This window comes from Bos javanicus, chromosome 7, assembly GCF_032452875.1.
Source record: "Bos javanicus breed banteng chromosome 7, ARS-OSU_banteng_1.0, whole genome shotgun sequence".
Classification (NCBI taxonomy): Eukaryota; Metazoa; Chordata; class Mammalia; order Artiodactyla; family Bovidae; genus Bos; species Bos javanicus.
In genome coordinates, this window is record NC_083874.1 from 16,401,632 (window position 1) to 16,418,313 (window position 16,682).

Sequence of the window (16,682 nt, forward strand, 5' to 3'; positions counted from 1 at the left end):
TTCCTTGTCATTGTCCCCCCTCACCCCCACACATAGCTAGGGTGGGCAGGGTCTTGCCCAGGTAAAGCCACCCCCTCTTCTGTTGCAGCTTCTTTAGTCACCATGACCGCCTCCTCATCACCACTGGGCTGGCCACCTCCTCCTCAGTCCCAGCTCCCCCACCCCAGTGACAGACACCCTGGACAACCCAAGTTGTTCTCTTGCACTTTGGTGATTTATTATTTCCAAATCTCCACTTATATACAGGATAACAAGGGCACTGTTTAAAAAAAAAAAAGAGCTAAAATGGCCTGGCTGATGTGGCCAGTGGGCCCAGGCCCCACTGCTCAGTCCTGGGAGGGAGTGCCTGGTCTGAGGCCCGCAGGCCAGCAGCCACCAGGGGGCCGATGCAGCCCCCTACCCTCCCCGCCCCATCCAGCCGGTGTTGCAGCTGGCCTGGCAGAGCAGGGGCAGAGCTGACAGTCCAGTCCCCAGAGCTCTGGCTGCTGCAGGTGGATGCCAGTTCCCTGCATGTCCACAGTGAGGGTCAGCCCTGGAGGGCCCGGGCATGGCCGCCATGCTCAGAGGACCTGCTCTGTGCTGGAGGCTGAGATGTCCAGGAGCCGCCAGGCTGCATAGGGGTTCAGCTCGTCCTGGTCTCGGCAGAGAGCCCACACATACAGCATTCGCAGTACCTTGTCCTGCGGAACCCGGGAAGGGTGAGGGCTGGAGGCAGGGAGCACCCGGTACCCACACCAGAAGGAGGGCAGGGTGATGCTGCAGCCAGGTCAGGGCTGGGAGGGAGCAGGGAGCGGGTCTGGGGTGTTGGCCTGGGTCTGGGATCCAGAGCAAAGGCTGGGGCAGAGGCTGGGACTCAGGACTTGGTCAAACCAGACAGACCAGTGGCCCTCTGACCTCCACCAGGCCCAGAGCAACATGCCGTCCTGGTGCCCTGCACTGCAGGGAACTCAGTGCGTGCCTTGCCCCTCCCTTCCTGCCCACTTACCGGGTCACCCTCGACCACTTCGCCTTTGGGGTTCTTGATCACCATCACCATCTGGGCCTGGAAGGTGATGATCAGCACTGGCCCCTGCTCCATCATCTTGCCCATGGCCAGCTGCAGGGGGTGGGGACAAGGTGGATGGGCCTCAGAGAGTGGTCCCTGGTGCCTTCCTTGCAGCCCCCATCCAGGGGCAGACCCGAGCTTCAGCACCCCAGGCCTACCACCTCCCACTGGTCTGTTTCCAGTGGGAACTTCCCAACTGTAAGCAGAATCGGACAGGATCCCTGGACTGAGGCTTTGTGGACACACAGAGGCCTCTCAGAGCCACCCGTCTTCCATATGGGTGTGGGCTCCCCACAGAGTCATGGCCGAGAGACCAGTGGGGGCCTGAGTGGTCCCAAAAGAGCCCCCACCTTTCTCAGTGAGAGTCCTGGCCTCAGGAGTCCCTGGATCTGGGCAGCAGCACCCCTGGGCCACCACTTGCTTGAGAATTCCCAACTCCAGGACTATGGAAACCCTTCAGTGAAAGCGACCCTACTCCTCCAGGGACAAGGAACTCACCCTTCCCAGCTGAGCACAATTCAGAGAAGCACCCCTGCCCCTCCCCCCCACCCTGGAAGAGGCACTCACATCGATGTGGTCAATATCCAGGATGCGGGAGTGGAACTGGAGGCCCAGAGCCTTGGCCTGCTGGATTGGGTGGGCCAGTTGGCTGTAGGTCTGCAACAAGAAGCCGAACATGCCCATGGGACCGGTTACCCTCGAGCAAGCCATGCCAAGGCACCTAGGAGCCGGGGGCACCACACACCCCAAGCCAGTAGTGGGCTCACAGGCAGGGTTTCAAGCTTTCAGCTTGTGTACCTCCCAAAAAGGGCTCTCGCGCCAGGAGTGACAGATGCCAGGATCAGGCAGGCTGGTGCCACCCTCTTGCTGGCGCGAGTCACACACTTCCCTCTCATTACCAAGACAACACCGTATCACCACTATTGAAAGCAGTATTAATCAGTGAGGTCGGGAATGCTCCTGGAACGCAAACAGGAACATGCTCCCAGAGAGGTAAGTTGAGGCCTCTCTGGCTGATGCAGAACATTCTCCTGTGGATCCTGGCCTGGAACCAAACGCTTTTTTCTAGGATTCATCCTGCCCCACGGCTGCGCTGGAGTGAGCTGCCTGGGTCTGCCTGCTTCTCCCTGACAAGCGCCTGTGGGTGGCTTTCGGCCGCAGGCAGCCTGTTTCTCCTATGGGGGCAAAGACACCATAGCCCTCTTGTGCCTGCTCCCAAGCCTGGGATATGGCAATCTCGCATCTCAATGGAAGACATTCCAACAGCACCCACTTTTTATGCAACTAACGGACCCACCAAATGAAAAGAAAAAAAAAGAAAAGGTGCCAATCTGAGTTCTGGTGTGCTTTCTTAAAGATGACATTCTCAGAACGCCCTGGGGTGAGTGGCTTCAACTTCAGCTGTGTTTCTAGGGGCACCAGCAGCAGCTCGCGGGTAGAGATAACCAGTCACATCTTAACAGTCCCAAAGTTAAAAAAAAAAAAAAACCAACCCACTCATAAACGCCTGCTGGATTAGTCACGGTGCAGGGGAGTATTTAAAAAGAAAACCTGACATCTTCTCCTCTGCTTTTCCCAACTTGTTTGTGAGCTGGGTACAGCAGAGAATCAGCCAAAAGAGATTCTGGATTATTTAGTATCAAGAAGCTGGGGGTGAAGAAAAACAAACTCCCAGAAGACACAGGTCAGGGAGCCAGAAGGATGGGGCAAGGTGGCCCCGTGGGGACAAGCAGGCTGCCAGGAAGGGACGGGGCAGACGGGGTGCTCCCAAGGCCGCCTGACCCGTCACCACGCAGCCCAGCCCTTCCTGTGGCCTGGGACCTGGAGTTGGAGCTCCAGCTAGGCCTCCTTAAGACACGCAGCTCTTACCCACGCAGAAATATATCAATGTCTGCTTGGATCTATGTTTGAGGATCTCGTGATGAGAAAAACAGCTAATGAATCCATCCAGTGCTGCCTGTGTGGGAGCTCTGCTTTGGTGTCCCCAAAGCACCCTCTTGATTCCCAAGGGATGAGCCCAGTGATGTAACCCTGGCCTTGGGAAGGGGGGCCATGGGGCCTCACACCCCACTTGCTGGCCAGCACCTGTGACCCCCATGCACAGAGTGAACATCTGATGCACCCCAGGGTTCTCCAGTATCCCTTTCCACCCACTTCCCTGACCCCTGGATCCCCAGCCTGCAGCCACCCCCAGCCCCGACACTCCCATCCCCATCGAGCTCTTCCTGGATGGAGCCACCCAAGCAGATCTCCTCCAAATTGTTATTTCTTCTTAGGCCTAAACAGGAAAAAAAAAAAGCCAGCAAGCACTCACAGCTTCATAGCACCAGTCTTTGAGAATGTCGAGTTCCCCAGAAATCATGGCCTAAAAAGGGAAAGACAAAAAATCAAGTATGAGAATGAGTGGGCTTTGGAGGCAGGGAGATACTGCTGGAGAATGTTCTCCAGGGAGACCCTTTCCTTGCAGCCTCCCAGCCCCACCCTGGGGTCCAAGTCTGGGGAGGGGAGACCTGGCCAGGCTGGGGCAGTGGGAGGGGAGCTCCCGCAGCTAACAGTGGGGCAGCCCAGAGTGGGTCCCCAGGGTCTGCAGGAAGGAAGGGGAAGGTGGCAGTGGTCGGAGGTCTGGTCCCAGCCTGGAAACTGAGCCAAGGTGGCCATGCAGGGGCAGCCTGCCTGCCCTGGGGACAAAGCTCTAGATGGCCTGGCCCAGGAGGGATGGGGCAGAGGGGGAGTGTGGGGGAGGGCTCTCAGGGTGCAAGGAGAGAAGCTGCCACAGGAACAGGATGTGGTGAGGGTCCTGGGGGGTAGGGGGCGCTGTGGGGGAACCACAGAGCATGGTGGGGGTGGGGGCTGAGATGACTTCACCCCAGAGAATCCTGCCTGGGCTCGGGCTGCTGCTTTTGGGAGATGCTACCTTTTCACCTCCTCCCAGCCCTGCCCTGAGTGTCCTGAGGAAGCTGAGAACACGGAGGAGGGAGAAGGGCCCCAGGAGGAGGGATCAGATGTTTACAGAGGACTGGGGGGCGGGAGGTGGGGGGACGCTCCCTGCAGTCCCACTAGGCCACGCCACAGGCCTCTGTATGCACTGGGCTGCAGGACTCCCAGGCTCTAGCCAGGGCTGGTGGCCATGGAGGGGCAGGGACATGGCAGGGAAAAGGCAGAACACCTAGCCAGGCGCACACCCACCTCCAGGACGTTGGGGATGATGTCGTTCTCGCACTGCTGCAGGAAGCGGTCCTTGTCAAAGGCGGGGTCCACACGCAGGATCTCTGTGAGCACCTCTGACATCTCTGTCTTCGAGAACAGGCCCCCTGGGATGGCCGAGCCGGCAGGGCAGTGAGGGCCTGAGACTGCCCCCTTGCGGGCTCAGGGTGAGGGGATGGTCTTGGGGCAGCCCACTCACCCAGCAAATCCGTGACCTTGTCTGTTAGCACACGGGATGCCCGGATGAAGGCGTTGTCGCTCTCGTCATACTTCATCTTCATCTCAAAGAACCCTGTGGCAGGTGGCGGGTAGGGTCAGGGCCCTTCCAGAAAGACACCCCTACTCCATCACAGCCCCCTCCCCGAGCAGACTGGGTAACTGAGGGGGCCTCTCCGAGGGTGCTTCTTCCTCAAGAGACCAGGGCCTGTGGGTCAACCTCAGGGTGGGGGTGTGGAGACCCTGCCACCATGAGCTTGGGGGGGCTGTGTGAACCGTGGGGGGGCCACCTCCATTGGCAGCTGCTTTCACTGCAAAGGAAACACAGGCTCCTGGGAATCACTATGGGATGACGGACAGGCTCCCTGTCAGTGCGAGGGAAGCCAGGTGCCCTAGAGTGGGCAGAGCATGCTGGGCCTTGAGCTGGTTCCTGGCTTGTGAGGCGGGGTGTGTAAGGGCCAAATCCACAGCTGCACCATCGGGGTGGGGATGGGGGGGTGGGGGACACTCATACCTGCCTGCCCCACAGCCACACTGGCTCTAGTCAAGGTGGTGATCCAGCCCCGACAGCAGAGCCCCTGCCGCCCAAGATGTACTGGGTGCTTCCCCTCGGGCCTCCTGAGGCCCACACTCCACTGCTCACACGCTGGGTGACTCTGCTGCAGTGCCTGGCCCCCTCAGACCCCAGCCTCCTCCTCTGTGTGGTGTCTGCCCCCGGGGAGCGCTCAGTGAGTGTCTCTCACCGCCCTGCCGTTGGGCCGTTCTGAGATGGGGACACTCACGATTGAATACCACATTGTTGTCCCTGAAGTCCTTCCACTGCTGGTACCACTTGGAATCCTTGTGCAGCACGACCCCCAGTGCCTCTCTGGGGAAGACCAGGGAAGCCAGTGAGCGCAGTGCGGGGGCCACTCCCACGGGGAGAGGGACCAGTCAGACAGTGTGATGACCCTGGCCTCACCTCCCGGCCTCCTGCCTTCTCATTTCCCCTGCCCATCCCTTCCCACCTCCATTCTCTCAGGGAGCCAGGGAACCCTGGGGAGAAAGAAACCCCACAAGCAGATTCGGGTCGGAACCCTGTGTGGTCCTCAGAGACAGACAACACTGCAGGTGGCTAAAAAGGGAGGTGGAGACGGGGCGGGAAGGCCCCTGACCGGTCTGGTACCTACTCATTGGCCTCAAACACTTTCTCTTCTTTGAATTTCTCTCCAGCAAACTCCTTCCTTTTCCGGAGCCGCTCCGGTCGCCGATAGGGCCCGGTCTGTCCCAGGACACTCTCGTCGATCTCCTTCTTGACAGACTCCACGCCCTGCAGAGCACAGCCGGGCATGTGGGAGTTGGGCAACCCCCGACCAGAAGCTGTACACCCACCCTAGCTCCAGGTCTCAAGGTCACCTGCCTTGCAGGTTCAGGCCAAGGATTTGTCGGAGCCTCGGGGGGGAGGCAGACGCTCGCTGCCGGGAGAAGACCCTGGCTATCTGACTTCTGCCCCTGACTCCCCCCGATCCCCACCAACCCCTGCTCTAAGAGCAGCCCCCAGACGACCCTCACATTCTGAGGTCGATTCCCCGTCTCCCTGGAAACCTCCCTTCAGCTGGGGAGAAACCAGCAACTGGAGGGGCATCCTGAGCGGCCCCTGCCCCATGACCCCTATCCAGGCTGACCCAGTCTGTGGATCCCGACTTCCCAAACCTCTGGAACCCATTTCCCTCCCGGCCCCAACACCCCAGACACTCTCCAGCCACCTCTGAGCCGCTGCCCGAGTCCTCGTTGGCGGCTGTGCTTTCAGGATAAAACCTGAACTCTTCCGTGTGGCCCCCAGGCCCCTGCAGTGGCTCTGGTCACAGCCAGTTGGCCCCGGTGCCCCGAGCTGGCTATGCCTGCTCCCCTGGCCTGGAGCAGCCCCCGGACGCTCCTGTTGTTACTCAAGACTGCCTGCCCCTTCCCTGTCCCCATGCCTGCCCTACGATCCTTTGAGAGCAGCAACTCAGACCTTCTCTCCTGTGGCCCTGTGGCCAGCAGAGGGCCCAGTGTGAGGTAAGGTCTTCACAGAAGGAATTCAGGACCTCAAGTGACCGGGAGTGATAGTCTCGGGGTTCTGGGCCAGACCTAAGGGTGTCAGCCACTGACTACGGGCTGGAGCTCTCGGTCTGGTAACCCGTAGCTCCCTAGGGGCCACAATTTGCCCAAGACCACCCAGCTGGGAGGGGCTGAGCCCAGAGATGGGAACTCGGCTCCTGGGGGCTGGGAGCAGGACAGAGTCTAGAGTGCCCACAGGCACGAGCGCAGCCCAGCTTACCTGGGAGAGGGCTTTGAAGGCAGCAGTCCGGCCAAGCCTCTCCCCGCCTTTGGACACTGACTCGGCAGACTGCTTGGCGGTCTTGGCTGCTTCTTCCACACCTTCCTTGATTTTCCGGCCAAGGTCACTTTTACTGACTTCGTCAAGACTCTACTGAGACAGAGAAAGGGGAGGTGTCAACGTGGCACAGGCTGGGGGCTGGCAGGAGCTCCCCCAGGGCTAAGGGCCAACCAGGCCAAAGAGGGGTGGGAGCAGGCAGCCTGAGTTTGTCTGGCTGATGGAGCTGTGACGGGTATGTGCATGCTCGAGAAGGGTGCCTATGACCTCTGGGGCACTGGGCCTGGGGCTGCAGGCACGGAGCAGACAGGAGCCCCAGCTCTCCCAGGATACATAGGAGTGGCACCCACAGGTGGCAGGGAGGCAGGAAGAAGGTGAGGAGGTGTACATGGAGCTGGGCTGGCCTCAAAGCCCTGCCCCTCTCTCCTGGAGATGCAGGAGACTCGAGTTCGATCCCTGGGTTGGAAGGATCCCCTGGAAAAGGGCATGGCCACCCACTCCAGTATTCTTGCCTGGAGAATCCCATGGACAGGGAGCCTGGACAGAGGGCTACAGTCCATGGGTCACAAGACTGAAGTGACTTAGCAGGCAGGTCCCTCTCTCCAGCCCAGGAGAACAGAAAAACCAAAGAGAAGCAACAAAGAAGAAAGCCCTCCAGGAAAGTCACTCCCACCTCCACCCTTGGAGGCAAAGTACTCCCCTCCTATCCTAAGGAGGGAAGAAAAACATCCTCATTTGACCCTCCTGATTGTAGCACAGAGGCTTCTAACTTAAGCAGGCCAGTGAACTACAGGCCAGTGGGCTGGTCTGACGTCGCCCTCCTTCCTGAGGGCATCCTGGACTCCGGAAAGCCTCTGGAGTGAACAGGCTGCTCACCACCCCAGCCTACACAGTGCTGGCTGCCAGTTCCTCCTGAGGCTCCCAGCACCGCCCCCGCCCCCCAACTCCTCTGCCAGAGGTGGGAACAAACAGGCCCTGCAGCCTCGGGTAAGAGGCCCTGGGAGCCCTGAGGCCATTACCTCCTTGACGGTGCCTGTGATCTCCCCCAGCTTCTTCCTGATCACCTCGCTTGTCCGCAGGGTTTCCGATTCAATGGTTCTCTAGGGGGAAGGACATTGTGTTTCTGTGCTGTGATGCACAGTCCAAAGCAGCATTTTCTCAGCAGTCCCTTCCTCCCCAGACACCTCTGTTTCTCTTGCCCCTCCCCCTCAGCCTGCCCAACGGGTCCCTCCCTTCTGCCCAGGGTCCCTGGCTGCCCCTCAGCCTGGCATGAATCCTGGACAAGGACCCTCCTGAGCACAAAGCCCCAGGCCCCGAATCTCTCTCTGGGTGGCAGCGGGTGAACTCTTCTACCTGCTCATCAGTGATATGTTGAGGGCAGTGGTGGTGGGGTGCTGTTCCCACTCTGCCCCCACCCAGGCACCCTGCCTCAACCTCAGCCTCCTCTGCCCCCAGGTGGCCCCTCAGCCCACTCCTCTTCCTTCATGACAAGGAAGGGCGCTCTCCCATAGGGTGGAATCCCCCACAGAGAGTTTAGCGGAGACTCGGAGGGAACAGGCCTCACTGCGCCAGCAGCCCGGGATCGGGGGTCAACACAGCAAAACACCGAGGGACCTGGGGCATCCGGGGCAAGCGCCCACACTCCAGGCTCAGCCACCCACAGGGGAGATGGCAGGGCTCACAGAGCCCTCGCGGGCAGACAGATAAAGGGCTACAGGCCCATTCACAGGCAGCTGAAAGTTGTTTGGGTGTTTCCGTACGCTCTAATGGAAAAATCCAAGTTTTTGGCCAAATGACCATGTAACAATTACACTAGCCCTGGAACCCACTTTCTACCCATTTCACTCAGAGGCCCTCCGGAGTACACATCTCAAACCTAGTGCCTGAGAGATCTATGGAGATGTAGATTCTTCTTTTTTTTTTTCCTTTTTTATTTATTTTTAATTGGAGATGGTTGCTTTACAATGTTGTGTTGGTTTCTCCTGTAGAGCAGTGCGAGTCAGCCGTAAGTACACACATGTCCCCCTCTCTTGAGCCTCCCCCACAATGCAGATTCTGACGCAGGAGGTCCAGAAAGCCCCCCATGTGCTGGTTTGTGTGCAGAGGATGCTGCAGGCTCACCACAGACCTGACAGGCTGAGTGGCTCCCCCGGCCCCCTTACTCCCCATCATCAGGGACCCTCACAGCCGGGGCACTGTGCTACAGGAATTCCTGGCTCCAGGGAGCAAGTAAGAGGTGAGAGAGGTTAATCAGTGATTAACATACTGGGTTGGCCAATAAGTCTGTTCAGAGACGAGTCGCGAAGGGGACTCACGTATTTCCTCCTGGCTTCCTGGAGTGCATCTGACTCTTCCAGCTTCTTGGCCTCATCTCGGAACTTTTTTATACTTTCTTTCATTTCTTTGTTTTTGGCTAATTCCTGTTTGATGTTATCGAGCAAGCCAGAGAGAAAGCCTTTTCTGCTTCCAGAGGAATAGGATTTGGACTAGAAAGAATGTAGAAAGAGACAAAGGATTTTTTTTTTTTAATTTTCTATTTTCTGTTGATACAGGTTTAACAATGAAGAGCTCTCTCTTTGCAGAAGAGTAGAAGAGGCACACTAAAAAACTATTAGGTGATAAACTGTGGGGCACCCAGACAACAAGACATTATTCAGCAATAAAAAGAAATGAAGCCACCACTTCCCTGGTGGCACAGAAGATAAGAATCTGCCTGCCAGTGCAGGGGACATGGGTTTGATCCCTGGTCCAGGAAGATCCCACATGAGGCCCCACTCCATGCACTGCCCTGCCCAATTCATGGGCTTTGGGGTCAGACACAGCTGGGTTTAGATCCTGGCTTCTCCTCCTTCACAGGCTCAGGAAAGAGAAAGCTTCAGAAATGACTGTGAGCGAGTGACTCAGGTCACGGGGACATGGCCACGTGTGCTTGGCTGCTCCCACTTCTGAGGGTGTGCGGGGTCCCCACCAGGCCTGGGGACTCACCCTACCAGTTTTGGGGCAACAGCCCCCCTGGCTGCTATCAAGCCCCAGCAAAAGAGGCAGAAAATCTGGGTGCTGCCCCAGAGGTGGGGTGGCCAGGCCTGGTGCTGGCAGGCAGCTGTCTGGTCCAGATGGGTCCTGGCCAGCCCTTCGCTAGGGGAAATCCAGGTTCCAAGAGTGTCAGGGACTGCATCAGCTCACAGCAGCCCCACCATTCACCCCAGGACTGGGGACTGGGTGGTAGTGGTGGGGGGCAGGGCAGATCAGAGATGTGGACAACTAATGGGAAAGACACGTCCCACACCTACAACAGCCCCAGGACACGGCTGGGGAGACAGGCTGGCACAGGTAACTAGAGGGCTGTGCTGAGACTCAAAAGGAAGGGAGGGTGTGAGCTGCTCAAGGATGTGGAAGTGGAGTCAGTGTGAAGTTTGGGGCTTTCCTCCCCATGGTGGTGACACACCAGCAGAAGCATGGTTGAGGAGGAGTGATGGAGAGGGCAAAAGCTCTAGAAAATGCTGTTTCTGACAAACAATGTCAAGATTAAGAGAGATATCGGGGCTTCCCTGGTGGTCCAGTGGTTTAGAATCCACCTGCCAATGCAGGGGACATGGATTCGATCCCTGATCCGGGAAGATCCCACCTGCTGTGGGGCAACTAAACCCTGGTGCCACAATTACCGCAGCCTCCGAGCCCTAGAGGCTATGCTCTGCAACGAGAAAAGCCGACACAACGAGAAGCCCGCGCACGGCAACTAGAGAGTAGCCCCCACTCGCTGCAACCAGAGAAAGCCCCAAGCATAGCAACCAAGACCCAGGACAGCTATAAATAGAATTATGCAAATTATATATATAAATTTTATAAAAATATAAAAACATTATATAAATATATAAATATAAAATTACATAAAAACAAAATTACAGAAATTTTGTATAAAAATATAAATGTAAAAGTTTTATAAATAAATACAATAAAAAAAATAAAGGTAAGGATGGTCTAGCCTGGGGAAACCCAGCTCCAGAAGATGTGTGACTCTATGAATGCAAATGCCCATGGGGCCGTCTCCCAGAAGCAAGGCCCAGCTTTGCTTGAAGGACCCAGACGTGGGACCCAGTGGGTGGTGCATTTCAGCTCCGCTACAGGGATCCCAGTCCACTCTGGGAGGCAGGAGCCCCACCCACAGTGTGCCGAGCACTTCCAGATACCAAAAGCACCAGGCCCACTGGGCTCTGTGACTCCAGAAGGCCTGCCCATCAGAGGCCCCGGCAGTGTGGGCAGCATCCTGCAGGCCTCTTCTGTCACCTATGCCTGACCCTCACATCTCCCCTTCCAGCCAGCTGGCTCACATCTTGAGTCACTCACCAGGGTCAGCTCTCCACTAGGCCGGGGCAGCTGGTAGGAACCATGGGGCAGTGGCACTAGATTGTGGCTGGACAGTAGATGGACTCCGCTGCCAACACATCTCTAATCGAGGGAGAAGAGATAAAGATCCGTTTAGACCAGAGGGTGATGAGGAAGGAATGAAATAGGCCACCTAAAAGAGCAGAGATTGCTAAGACTCATCTGACGATTTTTATCCCATCCCACCTGCATGCTTGATGCTCGACCATCTTCTCAAATTCTGAGAAGCCAGTGGAATCTGGTAGAAAGAGAAAATCTTGGAACTGTACCTGCAGGGCCTACATGTACCGTCCCGACTCTGAACCTAGGGGAAACCAGATGGGTCCTATGCCAACCTATGGTGGAAGAACGCTAAAGGCTAAATGTGCCAGTCTGATTTAAGGCCTTAGTCTGAAAATGGGCATGCGGAGCCTTGATGCTGGTAGCAACCAGCCTTCTCTACTTCTGCGGCCTCGGAGGACCAGAGGCCTGGGCTTTCAGAGGCACACACTGATAACTTACTGTCCCAGGCACGACCCTGCAATAAACCTACGATGTCCTGATCCAGGCTTGGGATGTGAGCAGAGCAACTTACGGGAGTCACCTGGGCAGAGAGATGCTGCTAACCTCATGTGAAAGGCATTTCTTCTCTGACCAAATGATGAACTTAAGCTCCAGGAGGGAAGCTCCATGTAGGTCCTGTTCAATGCTGCATCCTAGCACCCAGCATGGAGCCAGTAACATGGATGTCAATGACCTGACAAAATCACATTTCCATTTCTACAATCCCTGCGCCTCTCCTCATCCTGTTCCATGCTTCCTGTCTCCAGGAACTCTAAGCAACATACAGACTTACACAGATGCCATGATCTCCTATAGCTACTCAAGAGTAACTCCTGTGAGTTATCGAAACTTTTGTTTTAATTGCTTTGTTGTTTTCTTCTTTTAAATGCCTACAGCCATTGATCCTAGAGCCACCGACGTCAGCAGCAGTCTGTAGTTGAAGCGGATCGCTCTCTAATTGGGAAGGAAAACCCCACAGGAGGACGGAACCCGAAGGTGGCTCCTCTTTTGTCTTGTGCCCAAATCAAACACCTGTACACGCAGCCTTCAAACCCTGACTCAAAAGACAATCAGTCCAGAAGAAAAGCTCTGCCCTGAGTCAGAAACACCTTGTTTCTCCTGACACTCAGATTCCTGTGAGATAACTTTCCTTCCTGACCTGAGCTTTGGGCCAGGTCAACCACCCTGCTAGCTCTGAGACTGTGGGCAGCTTGCTTAGCACGACTGAGCTCCCAGTTTCCTAACCTGTTGAGATAGCATCAAATAGTAGCAACGTGAGTACTATTGTCCCAATGCACTTTATACGCCTTGACCCCCAAGGCATCTGTGAGCCCAGATTCTCAGCCAGGGCGACAACTACCTCCCGTACTTTCAGAGGATTAGGAGGAGAGACGGAAAGTGCTCCCGGTTGCGGACGAAGCGTATTAAGCCGAGCCGTGACTGTCACGGTTTTCTGCCTTTTCCTCGCCACTGCTTCTCCATGGAGCGCCACGGTCACCATTCACTCCTCGGTACACGTGGGGTCAGCCAGAAATGAGGGGCGATCATACATTACTGCCCCCGGCGGCTCCATGCATTACTGCCCCCGGCCGGACAGTCTCGGCTCCCCCGCCCTCAGGCCTAGCTCCAGGCCCCACGTTACCGGGCCCCCGCCCCGGCCTCGGCTGACCCAGTGACCAAACTCTGAGTCTCTCGCGGAGTCCAGGGAAGGGGGCAAAGAGGTCAAAGAACTCGGGACAACGAGATCCTGGAGGTCGCCAGTCCGGAGCTCCCTAGTCCCGCCCTCCTGGCCCCGCATATCTGCTCACCCGCGGGCAGCGGCACCAGCCTGCCCGCAGCGCCGCCGCCGCCATGCTGGAGGATCCCGTGTGACCTTCTCGGGGCGCGACTCGATACCGTCATCCGCCGCGTCTGCCTGGTAGGGTCTGGGCCTGGGAAAAGCAAGACCTGGGGGCGGGGTTTGTGAAAGGAAGGGCGTATCATTGGACAGGACTCCTAAGGAAGGAGGGGCCGTGGAGGGAGGTCCATAATGGGGGCGTGGCCTCACAGAGGGCGGGAGAGTCCTGGAGAGCTAGGCCTCTGATAGGGCAGAGTTTCGGAAGAGCGGGGCCTGTGACTGGATGTGACCTGGGGGGCGTGTACTCCTGTGTGGCAGAGACCTATGGTTGGATAAGAAAGCGAAGAGGCGGAGCCTGAGGATGTGGAGTCTGTCACGAGCGAAGATTTTCCTACAGACAACCCAGGGTTCGCGTGGCCGGAAAGACCGGTACAGAGCGACCTACCATAAGAACCGATTCAACTGGGTTCTGACTGATTGACCGATGGGCCTGCCCTTTGCCACTGACTCTGACTCACTGACAGTGACTGACATTGACTAACAGACGAGCAAGTGAGTTGCTTCAAGAGCAAGAGCGAATGAGCCCACATTTGTACAGCACTTTCGGGAGGCACCTGTTGGTTTTGGTCCAGAAAAGGAACGGGAAGCTGAGACCTGGCTGAGTGTGAGCCACTCTTCCCTCCATCCATTTAGTGTAAATTGATACACCTGGACCGGAAGAAGGTCATGCCTCTGTCACATCAGCACCCAGATGCTATTTTCCATTTAGAGAATCCACCAAGTGGCGGTACCTGGACATGGTCGTGCAGCTGGGAAGAGATGGTGTGTTGGTAGCGTTGTTGTTCAACCTCTCAGTCATATCCGACTCTTCCTGACCCTATGGGCTGCAGCACGCCAGGCTTCCCTGTCCTTCACTATTTCCCAGAGTTTGCTCCAACTCCTGTCCATTTGTTAATAATGCTATCCAACCATCTAATCCTCTGTCGGCCCCCTTCTCTTGCACTCAACTTTTCCCACCACGAGGGTCTTTTCCAGTGAGTCAGCTCTTAGCGTCAAGTGGCCAAAATATTGGAGCTTCAGCTTCAGCATCAGTCCTTCCAATGAATATTTAGGGTTGATTTCCTTTAGGACTGACTGGTTTGATCTCCATGCTGTCCAAGGGACTCTCAAGAGTTCTCCTGCAACACAATTCAAAAGCATCAATTCTTTGGCGCACAACCTTCTTTATAGTCCAACTCTCACATCTGTACATGACTATTGGAAAAACCATAGCTTTGACTATATGGACCTCTGTGGGGAAAATGTCTCTGCTTTTTAATATGCTGTCTAGGCTTCCTTGGTAGCTCAGTTGGTAAAGAATCCACCTGCAATACAGGAGACCTGGGTTCAATCCCTGGCTTGGGAAAATCCCCTGAAAGAGGGCACAGCAACCCAGTCCAGTACTCTTGCCTGGAGAATTCCCATGGACAGAGGAGCTTGGTGGGCTACAGTCCATGGGGTCTCAAACAGTTGGACACAACTGATTGACTAGGCACAGCACAGGGGTGTCATAGCCTTTTTTCCAAGGAGCAAGCATCTTTTAATTTCATGGCTGCAGTCACCATCCGCAGTGATTTTGGAGACCTAGAAAAGATCAGTCACTGTTTCCACTTTTTCCCCATCTATTTGCCATGAATTGATAGGACTGGATGCCATGATCTTAGATTTTGAGTGTTGAATTTAAGCCAGTTTTTTTCACTCTCTTCCTTCACCCTCATGAAGAGGCTGTTTAGTTCCTCTTTTCTTTTTGCCATTAGGTATCATCTAGATATCTAAGGCTGTTGATATTTCTCCTGGCAGTCTTGATTCCAGTTTGTGTTTCATTCAGCCCAGCATTTCACATGGTGTACTCGCTGGTACCATGGGGAGAGTTAATAATGTATGTTGCCTTTGCCCTATTGAAACCTTTGCCATTACTAAAACTGTGATAAGGTCTATGGGACTTGGAAGGGAGGCAGCATACACTCCCTGGCTTCAGAGTTGGACACACCTGCGTTCTCTGTCCCTCAGGAGCGCCACCTGGAGGTGAGAAGAAGTGTTGAGGGCTTCCACTCTGGCTTTGTTGGAAATGCCATGTATAGATGTGAGAGTTGGACTGTGAAGAAAGCTGAGCGCCGAAGAATTGATGTTTTTGAACTGTGGTATTGGAGAAGACTCTTGAGAGTCCCTTGGACTGCAAGGAGATCCAACCAGTCCATTCTAAAGGAGATCAGCCCTGGGTGTTCTTTGGAAGGAATGATGCTAAAGTTGAAACTCATGCGAAGAGTTGACTCATTGGAAAAGTCTCAGATGCTGGGAGGGATTGGAGGCAGGAGGAAAAGGGGACGACAGAGGATGAGATGGCTGGATGGCATCACCGACTCGATGGACATGAGTTTGAGTGAACTCCGGGAGTTGTTAAACACAACACTCCGGGAGTTGGTGATGGACAGGGAGGCCTGGCGTGCTGCGATTCATGGGGTCGTAAAGAGTCGGACACGACTGAGCAACTGAACTGAACTGAAACTAGTTAAGAGGTTGGGATATACAGGTTTGCTGCTGAGAAGAAGGTCTAAGGGTTTCTTAGTTGTAGTTGAAATCATGGAGTTAGACAAGGGCACCCAGAGAGAATATGTCAGGTGGGCACATCAAAACCCTGTAGTCAGATGGAGGAAGAAGAGCCCTTAAAAGAGACTGGGCAGGACTGGTCAACAGGTCATAAGAGGACCTGGAGTCGCTTGGAGAAGACAGGTGGAGTAAGCGGTGCTGAATGCAGTAGAGAACTCAGGCCAGGCACACCAGGTCAGAATGGTATCCATTGGCCCTTGTACTTTGTAATATGGAGGTCCCTGAGGAGAGAAACTAGAAGATTTTGGTTGAATGGTGGCTGTGGAAGCCAGATTTCAATTGGCTGAGCTTTCGTTTTTTTACAGAGGTGTGCTGGAACCAGCTTGGACTGCCTGGCAAGAGCCAATTGTCAAATTTTTAGGAATTTTGGAGCTAGTTATTAAACACAGTCATTATTTTAAAATTGATTGTATAAACTTACAATCAACTGGATTATATTAAAATAATGGTAATAAATTCTCAAAACTCAACACTTCTTATTATGCCCCTGTCTATGCTACTGAAGTTATTTACATATGTCTCTTCTGTAGGCTGGAAATACCATGTTAGATATGCTATACCTCTTACTAATTCTGTCTTTTTTTGTCTAAAGTAATGGTTTATTTGCAGGGGGCCACACAGGGAAATGGGAGACAAGTCACAGGTCCACTTCATCTCGGTCACTGAGTTAGGGATTCTTTTTCCTATTTATTTTTATTTATTTAATTTGGCTGAGCCAGGTCTTCATTGCGACATGTGGGATCTAGTTCCCTGATCAGGGATTGAACCTGGGCTTCCAGCATTGGGAGCACCGAGTCTTTGCCACTGGACCACCAGGGAAGTCCCCACCAATTCTGCCTCTAATGCACCACATTAGTAGCCTGAAATTGGCCATGGTGGGGGTATTTATGCCGTAGGAATTGACAAACGCTACAGATCGAGAACTTTCTGGCATGTTTGGAGAGTCCGTTATT

At 55.1% G+C, this 16,682-nt stretch overlaps 1 protein-coding gene across 1 annotated transcript; it reads right to left on the reverse strand.

Moving 5' to 3' along the window:
- Positions 1 to 192: 192 nt before the first annotated feature.
- On the reverse strand, positions 193 to 13,164 carry TIMM44 (translocase of inner mitochondrial membrane 44). The gene is made up of 13 exons (XM_061422350.1): positions 13,055 to 13,164; positions 11,166 to 11,267; positions 9,137 to 9,307; positions 7,841 to 7,921; positions 6,765 to 6,914; positions 5,635 to 5,774; positions 5,248 to 5,333; positions 4,449 to 4,541; positions 4,232 to 4,356; positions 3,360 to 3,410; positions 1,613 to 1,702; positions 986 to 1,096; positions 193 to 680 (listed from the first exon to the last, which is right to left on the reverse strand). Exons 1-13 carry the CDS (start codon positions 13,097 to 13,099, stop codon positions 561 to 563), a joined length of 1,365 nt encoding a protein of 454 aa, XP_061278334.1. The 5' UTR covers positions 13,100 to 13,164; the 3' UTR covers positions 193 to 560.
- Between the last annotated feature and the right edge of the window lie 3,518 nt (positions 13,165 to 16,682).

Excerpts from the sequence above, each read along its gene's own strand:
- TIMM44 (XM_061422350.1), bottom strand. The coding sequence starts at position 13,099 with ATGGCGGCGGCGGCGCTGCGGGCAGGCTGGTGCCGCTGCCCGCGG. Across the intron at positions 5,775-6,764 it reads CCTTCAAAGCCCTCTCCCAG|GGCGTGGAGTCTGTCAAGAA; the intron begins GTAAGCTGGGCT and ends TGTGCTCTGCAG. Across the intron at positions 681-985 it reads AAGTGGTCGAGGGTGACCCG|GACAAGGTACTGCGAATGCT; the intron begins GTAAGTGGGCAG and ends CGGGTTCCGCAG.